Source organism: Cynara cardunculus, assembly GCF_001531365.2.
Source record: "Cynara cardunculus var. scolymus isolate 2C chromosome LG 3, CcrdV1, whole genome shotgun sequence".
Classification (NCBI taxonomy): Eukaryota; Viridiplantae; Streptophyta; class Magnoliopsida; order Asterales; family Asteraceae; genus Cynara; species Cynara cardunculus.
In genome coordinates this window covers 37,976,053-37,994,599 of record NC_037530.1, presented here as the reverse complement: position 1 = coordinate 37,994,599, position 18,547 = coordinate 37,976,053, and the positions used below count along the sequence as shown (strand labels likewise).

The following is an 18,547-nucleotide window of genomic DNA, read 5'->3' as shown; positions in this document are numbered from 1 at the left end:
GATTTTGTATCATGAACACCTTAATTTCACTGAAAACAATTACCAAACAATTATATTTCATTTTACATTATATTATAAAAATCACTTAATTATTCTACACCAAACCATTCAACAACTGACAAACAACATCTTTATCTATAAAGTAGTTAAAAAAAAGTAAACTATTTGTATGTATTCGATAATTCAATAAAACATAAAACAAAAGACGAGGAATTTTTTGTGCAAGTTTGGTCGTTGCAGTTTGCACGGGAGTGTACTGAAGCAAACATACCTTCTGTATCTTCAACCCATCCTCTTCCATTTCACAGAGACGCTGCTTTGCGTTTTCATCTCCATACCCTAACTCTCACAAATCGCTCAATTCGGACGGAGATTCCTGCTACCTTGCTCTCTGTTCGGGTTGTCTGGTCGGATCTCTCACTCGGATCTTAGGGTTCTGATATCAATAGCCGTTTTCTCGATCAAACCGCTTAATTTTATCTACAACAATGGTGAGCTTACTTGATTTGCATTTATCTTCATTTTGATTTGGATCCGGTTGATGTAATTCCGTTTGATTGATCATTTGTTCAATCACATTTTGGAACCTTCGTATGATATGTTTGGGATTTTTAACTATCTATTGGGATCTGGTGTGCTAACTGGAGCTTCATTTTGGTTTGTTTGTCTTTCACTTTGGGACAGCCTCTCAGACTCGAGATCAAGGTACTGTTGCTATTTTAATTGAATTTACTAATTATTGTTATTGTTATTAAGTAGAGACGTATATACACTAGTCATGCTAATTTTAAGTATTTTTGGTAGAGGAAACTCGCACAAAGATCAGAAAGAGTAAAATCCGTGGATCTTCACCCAACGGAGCCATGGTAATTCTATTGTTCTTATTCATTGTAATTGAATTCGTTACTCTGACTGGTGTGTTTCTATTATGAACATACGTGCTATACAATGATTTCTAGCTCTCTTTTGCTTCTAGCTACTAAATTGCAAGCTTTATTAGCTAAGGTGTAGGGAAGTTCATTTTTCAGCAAGTAGTAGGCATTTGTGTATTAATAGTCATTGTTCTTTTTATTTTTCTCAGGATCCTAGCAAGTTTGTATTCAGGGACGGTCTGCATCTGGAATTACCAGACCCAGGTATGATAGTAGTTTAGCAAGTTTTAGGAAGTGTGAGTTCTCATTGAATTGACTGATATTCATTTATGAAATTCAGTTGGCACCTCCAAAGTAACATACATGCCTGTTTCCTTGATGGATATTCCTTCTTAATGGAGTATTAATGCAGTAAAATTCAGCAGAGAAATACAAAATTCAGGGTATTTCTCTCATTAGAATATTAGTCCTCGCTTGTTGTGATTTGTGAAAGTAATTATTTCCATTGCATTTGTATAGAAAACGAGGTTACGGTTTAGCATTTTTATTGGCAATGCAGTCAAATTATTGACAGTAAAAAGTTAACTTCACAGAAGATATAAGTTTTCATATGTTCCTAGTAGCACCCTAAACTGCTGCACTAATAAATGTTCAGCCAAAAACAACCAGTATATAATCGTCATAGAACTCATGTAACTTAGTTATAGGTAGAGGACATAGCTGATGCCACCAATTAGAGACTACGTATAAGATACTATAATTATGAATTGTGTAAATAGTTTTAAATAAGGAAATAAACATTATAAATGGGGTAACATTTTAGAAGTTCCTTTGCCTCATTGATTGATAAGTAGATAACGATGTTAAGTGGAGTCATGAACAAAGCATGATTAAGGAAAGTAGAACACTTTCTGCAGGGTTAATTCCATATATATATATATATATATATATATATATATCAAGCAAATAAGAATGAATACTATAAGGTGAAATCACGGTTACTTTCCATATATATCAAGCAAATAACATTGAACACTATAAGGTGAAATCACACTAATGAACTCTTGTAAGGAGCACGGGTTATCATTTGTATATGGGAGCACACTTGCTTTAGTCTTCTGCTTTTGCATATTCCAGTTATACATTCAGAGATATAAGAATAAATACGACGTATATCGACGCTTCATCCTTTTTACACCCTTGATAGAATGAGATGGGCGACGTTTTTGCATCTCTCTAGAGAATATGCAGCTGCTCCATATCTGAGGAAGTGACACAATATTTCTAGCTAGTGCAAAGAAAAGCCGAAGACCAAAATAGTTTGCATTCATCCTTCCCGTATCATGGGTAGATAACATGGAACTTCTCCATATCTGATGAAGTGACACAACATTTCTAGCTAGTGCAAAAAAAAGCCGAAAAACAAATAGTTTGTATTCATCCTTCCATATCATGGCTAGGTAATAATTAAGTAGATGAAATAATGTCTTTTGATTAGAAACTGGCTTTGGTAGGTTGCTTGCAGAAAAGTTAGCTGACAGACACACAAATAACCAACTCAGATGCATTTGGTAGCTAAACTGATCTTCAACTCAGTTCTGCCTGTTCCAACTATAGCAGGACATCAATTGATAGTCCCCACCATTAGGGTTGAATTATGGGTGGAGCCACCTCCCCCAAGCTTTCCATCATCTTTATTTCTATAACATTTTATAAATATTATAATAATTCAATTCTAAAAAAACTCCTTTTTAAATTTTTTTCTGATCTATTTGAACCCAAGAACCGAGTATGAAGTATCTCATTATCTTGTTTAATGTTTATTAATTTACTTATGTCATTTCTTTTGTTTATTTGTTTGCTTCTAATTGTTAATCAATAGACAATAATCTCCAAAAGCTAGTTCATCTTTCCATCTTGAAACAAAAGTTGGAATTGTGTTAGTGATGATTCTTAACAACCAAGCAAGTTTACAATAAACATGTATTTATAATATATTTTTGTATGTTCTTTTTGTAAATCTAGTTTTTGTCCTCCTTTTTGTTCTTAAATCTTAATGTTTACATATGACATTTGAGTAGGGTTATATACTTTTAGTTGACTAATTAGTTTAACTTCTAACAGTTATGGATTAGTCAAAGGAGACCAATGATGATAGTTATAAACGAAGTTGTATGGAATCAACTTAGACGATCTTTATGTAGACTCTGGATTGCGGATTAGGATTTTTATACATTTGTTTTCTATTTATCTTATTTAATGTATTTGCATGATAATGTTTAAGAGGACCACCATAAACCCAAATTCTGGCTCCGCCCCTGGTTGGAATGTAATTAGAATTATATCCCACTAGAGAGTCCAGCCTGAAAACCTCTTTATGACTTATTAAACAACATTCAAATCTATTTCACTTTACCATTTTTCTTTATGAACTTTTGAAAGTTGGTCAAATTAGTTCTATCCAATCTGAATGCAATTGTCAGCTCCTGAGAAGCATGGTTTGGTTACTATGCACCAAGTTTCTGCATATACGTCTTGGATTTCATGGTAAAATTATATTCTCAAGGATGTTTTCGATCAGTAAAGATATGTTGGATAAGTATACATGTTTCAGAGCCTTGATTATTGCTTCAGTTTCCCCTTCTGAAGATAAGTATGCATCAATCAACATTTTATTTTGCATTTAGTAGATCCAATTACCTGTATATTGAGAGAAATTCAATTAATGACTGACACAAGCCCACATTCTTGCAGATTATGGTAAAATCCTTCGAGGTTACCGAGTTACCAGGTCTGTTATTAGAGTTTATGCTGTCTGATATGTTTTAGTGCATGGTTTTAGCCTGCTGGTTATTTCTGATGCTTACACAATCGCTTTGCAGTCAGATCAGCAAAGTTCATAGCACGCAAGCAGTGGGTTGTTGCTGGTGCAGATGATATGTTTATCCGGGTATACAATTACAATACAATGGATAAAGTGAAAGTATACGAGGCACATACTGATTACATCCGGTGTGTTGCTGTCCACCCTACACTGCCATATGTATTGTCATCATCTGACGACATGCTTATAAAACTTTGGGACTGGGAGAAGAGTTGGTTTTGCACTCAAATTTTTGAGGGTCATTCTCATTATGTTATGCAAGTGACCTTCAATCCCAAAGACACCAATACTTTTGCAAGCGCATCACTTGACCGCACTATAAAGGTAATCTTATGAATGCTTACTAGCAACTAACACTGATCAGTTTGACATTCTACAAGGGAGGTTTATACACTATTATCTTTCCTATTTCAGATTTGGAATCTAGGTTCACCTGATCCTAACTTCACACTAGATGCTCATCTCAAAGGAGTGAATTGTGTGGATTACTTTACTGGTGGTGATAGACCTTATCTTATTACTGGATCAGATGATCACACTGCTAAGGTCTGTAGCCTTCCACTTTTTCCACTTGTTATATTTATAGATGCCTGCAATATGTAATTTATGTTGTAAATAATTTGAAACAGGTATGGGATTATCAAACTAAAACTTGTGTTCAGACTCTAGAAGGTCACACACACAATGTGTCTGCTGTATGCTTCCATCCAGAGCTTCCAATAATAATTACAGGTTCTGAGGATGGTACTGTACGTATATGGCATTCAACCACTTACAGGTAGGTCTTGGTTTGTGACCTTTGATATTTTCATTTGTATGGTCTCTTCTTAGCTGAGTTGGTGATTTTATCTGAACCTTGTGTTGGATAAATACATGGAAATCTATAAACATTGATGGTATGTGTTTGGTTTCACATACACAATCTCCATGTCGATCTCTTTAACAGAGCAATTAATAAAATTGAAACATGTGTGCTGCTAATGGTATGATGCAGCCAAAACGTAGGCGGTGAAGAAGTGTTTATGCGTTTGTCGTTTCTCCTAACATTCTCAATCAGTTCTCTGTATTACATCTTGTGTGCATTTTTTTGTCTTCTTTCCTCAAGTACGTAATTTTTTTTTGGCATCCAGATTCTGTATCCCACAATGTGATGATTAACCTAAAGGATTGAGTGTTGTAATTTATGCAGCAATGGAGGGAATATCTTATCATTTATGACATTGAGTTAGAAAACCGAAGCATCGTCTTATATGTCTCCTGTGATCCTTCGTATTCTATTAGATGATGATGATGGTTTAACTCTAATTGTATTACTATTACTTCAAAAAGTAGAACATATTGCCAACTATTTAAGTTGTGATTATTAGTTAAGGCCGTAAGCCACTCAAAAGTTCATAATGTAAAAAGAAATGTAAACATTTACTTCTTGTTGAGCTTATGCACTCTTCCTTTTTCAAAGTTCCTTGGCTCTTCCCACTTTTTTGCAGACTTGAGAACACCTTGAACTATGGACTTGAAAGGGTTTGGGCTGTCGGATACATGAAAGGTTCACGCCGGTAAGTTTGTTTTATTGCTATATAAAAGCACATATCTAGCACTCATCTTGTTGCAGTTTAATACAGCTAGATTTGTCATTCTATCCTTCAAGATTCTTCTTGGTTCCTTTGTTGTCCTAGTCACCATATAAGTTTTTTGTGCAAGTCCTTACTTGAGTTCTCTTGGGGTGAATATTAGGATCAAGAGGTTTGCTTGGAGATCTAAGCATAATACAACATTGCTGACAATACTTTATGCTATCTCGAGAATACACTTGATGCTTCATTTGTCATTGATCAATTAGCTTGCAATTCATTACTTCTCTTCACAGGATCGTTATTGGCTATGATGAAGGGACCATCATGGTGAAAATTGGGAGGGAAGAGCCTGTAGCTAGCATGGACAATAGCGGAAAAATTATATGGGCTAAGCATAATGAAATTCAGACCGTTAACATTAAGAGTGTGGGAGCTGATTATGAGGTTTGGGCCCATATGCATGTTGTCCTGTCAAAGATTGTTGTATTTCTGTACCCTTTTCTGCCAGGAGGACAATGCACATTTTCTTATTCCCATACTTTTCAGGTTTCTGATGGAGAGAGGCTACCTTTAGCAGTTAAGGAGCTGGGAACATGTGATCTCTACCCGCAAGTAAGTTGTGCTTATTTTGTTTTCAGGCTTCCTCTAAACTGAAAATAGATATGGGCTCTATAAGGCTGTGCAATGATGGTGAATGGAAGAAGTTTGGATGGCAGCGACTGAGGACGAGCTGAGACAGTACTTCTTAAGATCAAGTCATTTCCAACATAAACTTCGAGCCACCAATTAGAATGGGACACTAGTAAATACTGAGATGTTGGTAAGCGAGGTTGAGGTTGGCTTATTGACATGGGGAAGTTTAGTGAGCAGAATGTACCAAAGGTCATGGCCTTGGATGGCATGGATGGATGATACTTATGTCCTAGAGCCCTTGGGAATCAACCTCCATATCCTTTCTGTATGCATTTTTCAACCTATCCCAAATAATTTGTGTACCCATGTGGGTATCACTTTAAGGAGCTATTTTTGTGATTCTATTGATATGAGGGTGAGTTAGTTTTCCAATTTGGAACACCTTGAAGCTCCGAAATTTGGCACTTAGTTCAGGACATGCCAACTGATTTCACTAGTTGACATCTTTTACCATTGGTTTTTCTTGTTCTTGCTCTTCTATATAGAACTTGAAGCAGAACCCAGATGGAATGTCATTTTCTGTGGTGATGGTGAATACATCATGTATATAACCCTTTTGTTCTTGCCCTCCTGTTTCAGCCTTTCCCCAATGGTTTTGACAACAGGCTTATTGTTGTTGCAGTAATTATGATAGTCATGGTGATTGTTGTATACCCATGTGTGTGCATTACTTCAATCAGCTATTTTTGTTATTGTAATGGTACGAGGGTGAGTTCATTTCTAAAAATCTTGAAATCTTGGAAATTTGGCTATTAGTTTTGGACATGTCAGCTGATTTTTTACTAGTCACTGTTTAAAATTGGCCTTTCTTGTTCTTGCTCATTCGCGCAGAGCTTGAAGCACAATCCAAACGGGAGGTTTGTTGTTGTCTGCGGTGATGGTGAATACATTATATATACAGCTTTGGCTTGGAGAAATAGATCCTTTGGCTCTGCATTGGAGATAGTTTGGTCATCTGATGGTGAATATGCTGTTAGGGAGAGTACATCCAGGATTAAGATTTTCAACAAATCTTTTCAGGTTTCTGCACCTTCCATATCTCATGGTTAGACTAATAATCAATGTTTGTATTACTTGTCTGCATCTTTTTGAGGAGGTACCAATAAAGTAGTACAATGTAAATCCTTCATCTGTTGTTCTCTTCTTCCCCCTTCTGTATCTTACCGTGTTGTGTAAATCTCTGATGTATGTTGTGGCAGCACATACCTTGTTAGAATGACAATGTTGCTTCTGATTGTCTGCATTTTTTTATACATTCCCTGCAGAGTAACTATCATTTAGTAATCTACATCACAATTTATCTTTTGGATGTTCTCGTTAATCAGGAAAAGAAGAGTATCCGGCCAACTTTTTCAGCTGAGAGGATATTTGGAGGATCATTGCTGGCTATGTGCTCAAATGATTTTATATGTTTCTATGATTGGGCTGAGTGTAGATTGATTCGTCGGATTGATGTCAATGTCAAAGTAAACAATTTGTATCTCGATCTTTGTTATTTATGGGTGCCTTTTTCACCTTACTTGTTATCTGTACCTCGAGTTAATCATCTGCTCTTTTGGTTTTTCATCCTTTATTTTCAGAACCTTTACTGGGCTGATAGTGGTGATCTAGTGACAATTGCCAGTGATTCATCATTCCACATAATAAAGTACAATGTAAGATCCTTGTCTACTCTTGCTTCTGATTGTCTGGCAATTGAACTTCATCAGCTAATTTTCGTATTATTTTTCTTTTACACTTCGGCATGAAAACTGTGACTAATATACTAAATTTGGTTATGTTGCAGCGCGATGTAGTGTCTGCCCATCTAGATAGTGGAAGATCTCTAGATGAGCAAGGCGTTGAGGAGTCCTTTACACCTCTGTATGACATAGATGAACGAGTTAGAACTGGATTATGGGTTGGCGACTGTTTTATTTACAATAATTCTTCATGGAGACTTAATTATTGTGTTGGTGGCGAGGTAGAGCCCATCTTTAGTACTTGCCATAAAAAATTATTCTTTCAAGTTTGTTTGATATTTAATGGTTACATAACACATTATATTTTTCAGGTAACCACCATGTTTCATTTGGATCGTCCAATGTATCTTCTAGGATATTTAGCTAATCAGAGCAGGGTTTATCTCATTGACAAAGAATTTAAGTGAGTGGGGCTTTTGGGGTTTATCTTTGTAGATACAACTCAATCAGAATCACTATTAACCTTGTACTTCAATTATTCAAATTTTAGTGTCATTGGGTACACGTTACTTCTCACCTTGATTGAGTATAAGACACTCGTGATGCGTGGAGACCTTGAACGAGCTAGTGGAGTTTTGCCATCAATTCCAAAGGAGCATCATAATAGGTAGAGTTCAAGTATCTTGTTCTATATAACTTATTGTATGATCTGAATATCTCATGTCTTAGGCAAAATAGATTGTTTATGCCAATCTTTTGACTTACAATCTAATTGTTTGTAGCTCACATTCATGTGTACTTATAATTAAAATTCACATAAGCCAGTCATCATTTTGCTTGGTTACTACATCTGTATGGAGAACTATTCGCACTATGTTAGAAATTCAGAATGTCCTGTATCTTGAGAACTAGCCATCAGCATATGAGTTTCTGATGCTTTTACGGATTTGGCTGCAAAAGATTTGTCTAAAAATCATAAAAAGTCAGGGTCTGTGGAATACACAGTCAGTGATGTTGCTGTTGCATCATTTTTTGAGATCATTTGGTTTTGAGGATGATGGAACTGATAATGTTAATGATCTGGCATCAATAGTCCTGGTGAATCAGTGCTACGATTAAATCCTATGCCGATACTTATTGGAGCATCTATATGGGATCATGTGACTACTTAGTCTTAGATCCCTTTCAGCTGTGCAGATGATGTTTCTCCTACACATGAAATATTTCAGGATACTTACTAAAAAGAGACTAACTTAGGTCTTATGTTTAATCGGCACATGTGCCTGTATTAGATGGATGCATATTTGGCATTTTTCTATGTGTTAGATGGAAATGTGTTATGGCCTTAAAAGTCATATTCTGCAGCCTGTCCTACTTTCTTTTATCCATGATATTTTTTGTTTGCATAATGTTCCTATTTTAAGATGCAAATTCTTTTACAACATAGTTCTTGGATTTTATTCATATATATGGTTTCTCTTTTAGTGTTGCTCATTTTCTGGAATCACGAGGGATGATTGAAGAGGCATTGGAAGTTGCTACAGATCCTGATTATAGATTTGAGCTAGCCATTCACCTTGGTAAACTAGAGATCGCAAAGGTGATAGCTCTCAACTTTTGCAAGCAATAGACAATAATTTTTAACTGCTTATAGAAAAAGAACTGGTGCTTGTTTTCTCTGGACCTCTTCTCCTATTAGTTATCAAAACTATATGTACCTTCTGACTCATTTGTGGTCATGATGGCAACTTCTATTCTATTTTTTCAGGATATTGCACTAGTAGCTCAAAGTGAGTCCAAATGGAAGCAGTTGGGTGAACTAGCTATGTCTACTGGAATGGTATTTTCCATCTTTGTCGAATATAAATTATTTTCATCATGGAAGGCCATCTAGAACAACCTGCGAGTAAAGTTTTCCGTTCGTGATTTGTGAATGCACCTTATTTCTTTGCCAAGATTATTTTTTGCTCTTCTTTTTAAATATTTAGATCACATAAATTGGTTTATAATGACCAAAACAATCTAAATGGGATCTGGATACATATATTTAATTCATGCCACTTTTAACATTTGTCACAACCTTTTTTTATCTTTATTCTATCTGACTACTGATGATGATGTTCTGCATATTGCAGCTGGACATGGCTGAGGATTGTTTGAAGCATGCGAATGATTTGAGTGGTTTGTTGTTGCTCTATTCTTCTTTAGGAGATGCTGAAGAGATTGCAAAACTTGCATCTCTTGCAAAAGAGAATGGAAAGAATAATGTTGCATTCGCTTGTCTATTTTTGTTGGGTAAATTGGAAGACTGCCTGCAGTTGTTGGTTGACAGGTTAGTCCTTACGTGTCATACATAGATCCAACAGCCACATGAAGTTGGCCATGATGTGCATTTCTGAAATCACTTTCCTTGCAGCAATAGGATACCCGAGGCTGCTTTGATGGCACGATCTTACCTTCCAAGCAAGGTTTCAGAAATAGTTGGACTCTGGAGAAAAGACCTTAACAAGGTTAATGAATTTTTTAGTCTTCCTGTTCTTTTTTCCCCTTTCTTTTAGGTTATGTTTTTTTTCTCTGCTCAATTGTTAGTTTACACATTGAAATTTCTGCAGTTGTGTAGGACATCTCTTTCAAACATTCTTCCTTTTTACCAAAGGGCCTTTGGCCTAGTGGTATCGTAGTCTTTGGCCTCCTTGGAGGTCAAGGGTTCAAACCTCACCAAAGGTGAGGAGGGTGTGTGAGTTTATATGTTGCATTTGCCGTATATAAATATTATATACTTCAAAAAGAATATTCTTCCTTTTTAGGCCTAATTTACAACAATTCCTTGAAATGCTAAAGACTGACTTCCGTCTTTCGTCTTTCAAGTATTACATTCATGATACTTTAAAGTATGGCTTTTAGCATTTTTAGTTTATCATCATGGCCTCATGGGAGGTTTACAGGATACTTGGATGGACCTGTGGTCGGACCGTGGATAACAGGATTCCAAACGAGGTCTACCAGGCGGTTTTGGGAGTTGCGCATATCACAGATAAGATGAGGGAGGGAAGATTGTGGTGGTTTGAACGCGTTCATAGGGAGATAGTTGACGGCTCTGGTGAGGAGGGTAGAAAGTGTGAGGGTCGGGTCAAGGAGTGAGGAGGGGCAGGCCACACAGGACTTGAATTGGGATGAGCAGATGAGGTTAGACATGACGATTTTAGGCATATCAGAGGACATGATCTTAGCTAGGAGTTCTTGGAGACACAAGATAAGGGTAGCTGACTAGGGGTAGGAATAGGTAGCTAGCCAGGAAAGGATCTGGAGTGGTAAAGGCTGGGTGTAGGGTTATTAGGTTAGTGGGTCAGCAGTTAGTTCTCCTGGGGTTAGACTAGGGTATGTCAGTGTTCCTACCTTGGTTCTGTTTCCTTGTAGTGCTAATGTCCAAGTGTTTTTTCTGTTTGATTGTTGCTTATTTCTGACTCATTTTGAACTCTAACACTGCCTTTCTTTCTTAGTGTTCTCCCTCTTTTTCTATTTCTAACTTTTAATTATTTTTTTAGCAAGCTTTATCTTTTCTTTTCGCACACTTCGCACATGCCGAGGGTCTTCATGGAAACTACTGCTCTACTTTTCGCCTTTTCGGGGTAGAGGTCAGGTGTGCGTACATCCCACCATCCCTAGACCCCACCTCCGGGTGGGACATACTTGGTTTGGTTGGTTTGGTATATCATGGAAGTTCACATAGCTTGTTTTTCTGCCTGTTGTATTGGTATTGGTTCAAGGTTGTTGAATTTTATTTTCAGTTTTTGAGGCCCAGAATTCATTTCTCAGTTTTACACTATATATATGAACATATATAATGTAGCCAAGTAGTTTGACATGATTTAACTGCAGGTTAACCAGAAGGCTGCAGAATCTTTAGCAGATCCTGAGGAGTACCCAAATATGTTTGAGGACTGGCAAGTTGCACTAGAAGTTGAAGCAAAAGCTGCAAGCACAAGGTTACATTGCTCATCTTTTTTTTCAACTCTGAATACTCTTTTCCTTGCTCAGGTGGAATCCCCTATAATATTCCCTAAAGCTCTTATGTTTAGCTGGGCCATGGAACAAGTAGTGTGATATATGCTGAAATTGGACAAAAATTTAATAAAACAACATTCCCTTAACTGAATAGTCGGGCAGCATAGTTTGCAAACTATTTTCATATATAACATTTGATGAATAAGTCTAGTGTTAAAGGAATTCCTGAAATTGTTTGATATTAACGAATAATGTTCCTTTATTTATCCTTTAGGGGTCATTATCCTCCGGCAGTGGAATATGTGAACCATATTGATAGATCACATGTCAACCTGGTCGAAGCTTTCAGACAAATGCAATTGGATGTCGAGGAACCACTTGAAAATGGAGGGTTTGATCACGAGGTACATTTTTTTAAACATCTGTGTTTCTCCTCCACCAAGGGATGTAGTAGTGAGTTCTTACAGTTAATGTCTTACATTTTATCATTATGTGAAAGTGACGTATTTGTGTTGTATTACCAATAAGAAATTGGATTTCTTACTGATGATTTTATCACATTGAATATTATTATTCCATTCTCCTACTGGTGGGTGGTCAGGATGGGGTTTTCCGGTCGTGTGTTTTGGCTGATGATGTGGTGTAACCTTGTGGGACCCACCTCAATTCCGGGTTATCATCATAAATAGCCACATCAGGAAAAAATATTTACTTTATAGCCACCTGACTAGATTTTCTCACAAAATAGCCAAGAAACCACAAGCCAACGCTGCAAGGCACTTTTTCTTGTGGTTCCGCAAGCTGGGAAAGGTGCTTGCGGTTTCACAGCTTGCGACTTTGGCTTTCTTTTTTGTGCATAGACTCAAGGGGCTAACGTACCGCAACTTGCGGTATTCTAATGGTTTTTGTGGTGGGCTCACTTTTTCACTGGATGCGTCAGATTTTGTCAGAAACCACAAGGAGAAGTGGCGTTGACCTGCGGTTTTTTGGCTATTTGTGATAAAAAATTGTGAGGTGGCTATCAAGTAAATGTCTTTTCATGAGGTCGCCATCTGAGATAACCCCTCAATGCCTCGTATTGCTCCTAAGCTTTAAGATGTACATTTTAGAGGTGGAAGTCTCTGGTTTAAATCTTATGTTATACCATGATATGTTTTTTCACGTCTCAAAATTCCAAAAGTAGGGTGTGTGAAAAATATATAATGGTTATAGTTCTCTAATCAAGAGGCAGGTTTGTTTCTCTCTCAACTTTTTGTTTTCCCGGTCTAGAATAGGGTGCGCACATATTTGAGTTTAAACTTCATTTTTCCCCCCTGCTATTTCATCGTCTTAAGTTCTTGTCCTTGCTTTCTTGGCACAGGGTGTAGAACACAATGGAAAGGAGGGGGAATTTATTGATGGTCAAGAAGAGGATCAAGAGGTGGGTCAAGAGGGGGCTGCTGCCAAGGATAATGATTCTTCAGATGGTGCTGTACTCGTTAACGGTCACGAGGCTGATGAAGAGTGGAGTACGAATGATGCAGGAACTCCATCAGCGTAAAAGCAATTGGTTCGGGCAAATGTGGAAATCCTAATATTATTGCTGGTGATTACTTGAATTCTTCTTCTTAATTGTCATCTTTGATTTCCAATTCAATCATCTAACTTTTTCCATTCTATTCAATCTACCCTTCCATCCCAAAATAAGTGTCCACATTTCTATTCAGGTTTTTCCCACAAGGGCATGTTTAGCAGCTTAATGAGCTTAAAGGGACTCACAGCCTTTTCAGTCAGCTATACATGATTGTTTGGTAGTGGCTTAATGATATAGAAAGTGGCTTATTCAGTAACCTTTTAGGGGGGAGCTTTATGCAGAAAGCCAAGTTTTTCCCAAACCTGCCTCTCCCAATTAAAGAACAAGCTCCTGCTGTCTATGAAAAAAACCCTCCCAAACAAAAACATTCCCAATCTATACAGACAGATTAATCCACATAGACAGCTTTATACATATAGAACTTGATGAAAAACCAACCAAACAGCCCCTGTGTCTACTTTCAAAAATAGATATTTATAATTTCCAATTCTACGTTTAATTATGATGCACAAATATTTTAATTTATGAGATGGAGAAATTTATTAGTGATTAAAAAGTGTAACAATTAAGGGTAAAAATGTCATATTACGTGTTCCTAAAAATGATTTTTTTCGTGAACATTTATCTTGGGACGGAGAAAGTATCATTTTTAATCCTGTTGGCTGTTTTTGACATAATTAGTACTATTCTTCTTGTAAGTCTAGGTTTGGATGGTACATGAGGGATCACGATGTTATTTTGCTCTCTTCTCAGTGTATTTTTGTGGATTGAGCCTAATTTTGCCTCTCGATCTCATCTTTTAAATGGCAGTGCTCACACCACGTCACTAAGTTCACTCAAGACGGTCGTTTCCTGCTTTGTGGAATTTCTTTCCTCGGGTAAGTTTTAATTGTTCTTATCAGATGGAAATTTTCATTCACTTATACACCGAATCATTTGCTTCATCTACAGTAACACTCGTTCATGCTTATGTTGTATCAATATAAAAAAAGTGTTTCTTTTTATCATTAGTTTACGCATCCCCAACCATACCCGGAGTTTGTTTTTCACCAAATACTCCGGTGGTTTGCCCAAGCATTCTGGACTCCACCTATGATTTAGAAAGATCCATATGAAACTGTAACACTCTGTATGCACATGTGTATAACATGCACACCTGCATAAAAACTAATAAACACCTTCAATTACTTGTATCCACATTTATTTATTTTTAAGTTTTTCCCCTAATATATATATATATATATATATATATATATATAAAGAGAGAGAGAGAGAGAGAGAGAGAGAGAGAGAAAGATGCATAATCATTTACAAACCTAATAAATTGTACAAACTTACAAATTAGTTTCATGTGGTGTTTCACGTGTGAAACATGTATAAAAATGCAATGTTATTTCATATGTGAAAACGTTCGAGATTGTTTCGTGCAAGGGAAAGAAACAGACTTTTCGTACAAACAAGGCATGGAAAATGGTTTTACGGATTATTTATGTCGTCCTCATTTCATGGTTTTCAATTTCCTACATACGCTACAATGATGATTGTATTTGCTTTTGGTTTTGAATAACCGAACTGCCTGTGTTTGTTTCCCAGGTAATGGCAAAATGGAGAATATGGGATCGACCATCTGATGTAAGCGTGGTGTAATTTTGTAGGGCATAAAATATAGACTTAAGTTTTCTAGGAACAATATTCTTTTTTATAAATTTCATCCTTGAAATTTTCTTGTTATTGCGGTTGTAGAAAAAGTTTATAATGGCTGATGCTATCTATAGTATAGGTAATAGGCCTAGGCCCTAGGGATGGGTTTGTTCTCTTTACTGATAAAATTCAACAAACGGATAGGTTTTTAGTATACTAAAACATCATATGCAATAATAATTTACCTGGTAATTGTTAACCGTAGTAAGAGTTGTCGTCATCATTTATTCGGTAAGACTTCCGATCATTTTCTTTCGTTCTTACTTGGTAAGATTCTTGGTCTTTGTCATATTCATTTGGTAAGGTAACATGACTTGGTATGTGCTTATCCGGGTAAGCGTTTAGTAATGAACTCTTATTCATTCATTGATATGAAGCTTAAAGGGCGTTTGGTTAGCTGGAATGGAATATAATGGGTTTGAAATCCTTAAATCAAGAAATACTTTATTCTTTCCATGTATTTCTAAGGGTGCATTTAAGATTCACGACAAAATAGAACCGGGGATTACTGTTTTACGTATGATAACTTTTATGTGGAACAAAGTAAAATCCATGGAAAAGGTAGAATAAATCTATATTTTATCGATATAAACTCAAAATTCTCTTTTAAAATATCAAATGCTTATATATGGGACCCCAGTCATTCTTATATATTTAGCTAGTTCAGTTCTTTTTACTAAAGCCTCTTTTTTAACATTTTATTTATTTATTAAATTTTTATATTCTATAAATTTTTACTTTATTGTAACCAATATCCACCAGTTCCACCAAAGTTTTTTTTTTTGACCGGCAACAAAGACGAGATAGCATAGAAACTAGCAAGACGCTAGCAAAAGAGAGTACAGGTTAAAAACAAGACATGGGAGAATTACACCACTCTATCCAACTAGTCGCCATAACAACTTTCGGCACCCTGTTTTTAAACCAGAAAAAAGAATACGCCTGAAGCTGGCCCGCAAGAAAAGTAGCCGTCGTTTGAGAAGGAACAGAGAAAGTTTTGCGGTTGCGCAAGTTCCAAATAATCCAGAAGAATCCATACACCACTCCAATAAACGCCTTCTTACACGAAAAATTCCCAGCCACCTCCGCGCTACGGTCAAGAAGATTATCAATAGAATTCACCTGTCCAATGTCCACTTTCCACCATTTGCACAAATCCTTAAGCAATTGCCGAGATATCGAGCATCCTATGAAAAGATGTTCCTCGTCTTCTTCCACACAATCGCACAGAGGGCATAGGGAGGAGAGACAAACCACTCCTCTTTTAGCAAGATTTGCACATTTGTTGGAAGTATATCAATTTTAAATTTGTTATTATGTTTTAAATCATTAAGCACAAGGATAGTCCTTGATTGGTTTGAGCTTGACTCTAAAGATCAAAAGTATCAACAAGTCTCAGGTTCAAATCCAAGGAGGAATAAAAATCCCTTTGTGGCCACGAAGATTCAAATACAGTGACTCTGGGCTATCTGCAAAGCAGATTGTCGTTCTGGGATTAGGCGGCTAGCATAACGGGTTGGATATCCAGGTTAATAAAAAAAATCATTAACTTTTTACATAAGTTTGAAAAAATAAAAATGATGTTTATTATAAATCATAAATTGATATAAATATAATTTATAATTTAATATTAACAATTATTAATTCAAAGAAATTTTCGTAATAAAAAAAAATTCAAAATCAAATCGGTGTAAATGAATTGTAGAATGCAAAGCTTTCATTTTATATTATTCATAACATCAAAACGATGTAAGAATTAGTGTTAGGTCGGAGTAAAATAGCGTAAAAAACAGATTTTCGTATTGGGTTGGAGATGCTCTAAACGAGCCTTTAAGTTATGTTATCTGGTCAGCATATAAATCAGATAACTTTCGAGTTCACCACCAAATGAATTGTTGATATGTTTGGGTTTTTTTAACATAATAAGTTTAATAACTTTAACTACTAAAAAAATTGTTCCTGTTTTTATTTTTAAGTAACAATTTGAAAATTACAGAATTAGATAAGTTGATATGTATCTGATATATATAATGTTTATCCACAATTTGAAAATTACAGAATTAGCTCAGTTGATAAAAGGATGGAACGACTTTGTTCAAATACTGAAAAGTTCAAAGTGATTTACTCCTTCCGTTCCAAAATAAATGTCCAAAGTAAAAAAGAGCATATAGTTTTAGAAATCTGTAATTATTACACTTTTTAATTAACAAGTTGACAATTTTATCCTTAATTATATAGAGAGAGAGATACATTTTTTTAGTCTCATAATTAAGAGTAAAATGAGAAAATAGACACTTACTTTTGAAAGTAGACACTTACTTTAATACAAACTAACTCATTTTATATGTGTCAGATCTATTTCCTTACTTTTGAAAGACATTTAAACGTTCATTTTCAAAATTACAGTGAAAAAAAGGAATACCCCTTTCTATTCAATATCTCTATGGGGTAAAGAAGGTTCGAAAATACGTAACAAAAACTTTCGTTTGGTAACTTTATTAAAAGTGAAGAAGAATTAACTTTATTAAGTTGTCTTTAAGCATTAATCTGTCTGTATAAATTAAGATAAATTGTTGTTTGATTTTTGTCTTAATTAAATAATCTGGATAATAGAAATTACCATTTTAACCTTATGTCTATATAATTGTTGAATAAAAATAAATTGTTCGATAAATATAAAAAAAATATGAATTATTTAAAATAACATAAATAATATGAAGTCAAAGAGTTAAAATATGTATTACTGTTTAATTACAATTTTTAATTTATACATGCTGGTAAACTATTCATTTTCTTTATTTTTGATGCAACGTGTGATTAATTAAAATTTGTAGGATAAGGGTAATTTTGGAAGAAAAAAAATTCACACTTAATGCATTAAAATTGAATAGGCCAACTTAACATGTTAAGTCAATCTTTCAGTATTAAGTTAAAATCAAACATGTTAATATAACGTAACCAATTAAGCTAACGTCCATTAAACTCATTAAGTTAAAAACAAACACCCTTAAAATAGTAATATAAACATTTATTTTTAAACAGATAAAATAATAATTACTAGGGGTTGGGTTCATATGAGACCAATGGTTTTTCGTGAGACCCGTAAGATCAATTTATGTTCATTGATCAACTTTATAAGTTAATGATCTAATGGTCTAAAGTTGCACGGTGGCAATTTTGTGATTATGAATGTTTAGATTATAGATCTAATCCAAGGACTGAGAATTGGTCTTACGAGTCTCACGAAAAACCTGTGATTTCACATGATCTGAAATATACTGCATTATGTTTATCCAAATTATTGGCACCATAAAAATATATTTGACTCATCAATAAAACCAATCATTTTTTTCATAAATATTCATAATAATATTTAATAAATCAAAAATGTTATGGTAATTAATGCATGATGAATAACCAATTCACAATAACATCCCATTAGAATCTCTCAATTGATGTGATTAATAGCCAATGGCACACTTGCTAGAACAAGAATCCACACATCTTCCCATACTTTCTTTTTCTGCAAAACAAAATTCAAGAATATTATATCAGTATAAATA

General features: G+C 35.2%; 1 protein-coding gene across 4 annotated transcripts; it reads left to right on the top strand.

Moving 5' to 3' along the window:
- The first annotated feature begins 255 nt into the window (after positions 1-255).
- Positions 256-15,178, top strand: LOC112508814 (coatomer subunit beta'-2-like). 4 transcript variants are annotated; one of them, XM_025113598.1, is made up of 28 exons: positions 256-491; positions 685-705; positions 805-866; positions 1,082-1,136; positions 3,627-3,663; positions 3,755-4,080; positions 4,171-4,302; positions 4,386-4,534; positions 5,244-5,312; positions 5,624-5,774; positions 5,877-5,942; positions 6,509-6,566; positions 6,646-6,731; positions 6,855-7,043; positions 7,349-7,489; positions 7,604-7,678; positions 7,810-7,986; positions 8,077-8,168; positions 8,256-8,372; positions 9,191-9,305; positions 9,474-9,545; positions 9,841-10,037; positions 10,122-10,215; positions 11,585-11,691; positions 11,985-12,114; positions 13,071-13,295; positions 14,094-14,161; positions 14,877-15,178. In XM_025113598.1, exons 1-26 carry the CDS (start codon positions 489-491, stop codon positions 13,248-13,250), a joined length of 2,901 nt encoding a protein of 966 aa, XP_024969366.1. In that variant the 5' UTR covers positions 256-488; the 3' UTR covers positions 13,251-13,295; positions 14,094-14,161; positions 14,877-15,178. The 4 variants fall into 4 exon arrangements, with proteins under 4 accessions (XP_024969366.1, XP_024969365.1, XP_024969368.1 ...); XM_025113597.1 differs by having other exon boundaries at positions 7,810-8,168; XM_025113600.1 differs by lacking the exons at positions 6,509-6,566; positions 6,646-6,731.
- The last annotated feature ends 3,369 nt before the right edge of the window (positions 15,179-18,547 follow it).

Coding starts and splice junctions, on each gene's coding strand:
- LOC112508814 (XM_025113597.1), top strand. Junction 867..1,081: donor CTTCACCCAACGGAGCCATG/GTAATTCTATTG, acceptor TATTTTTCTCAG/GATCCTAGCAAGTTTGTATT. Junction 8,373..9,190: donor CCAAAGGAGCATCATAATAG/GTAGAGTTCAAG, acceptor TTTCTCTTTTAG/TGTTGCTCATTTTCTGGAAT.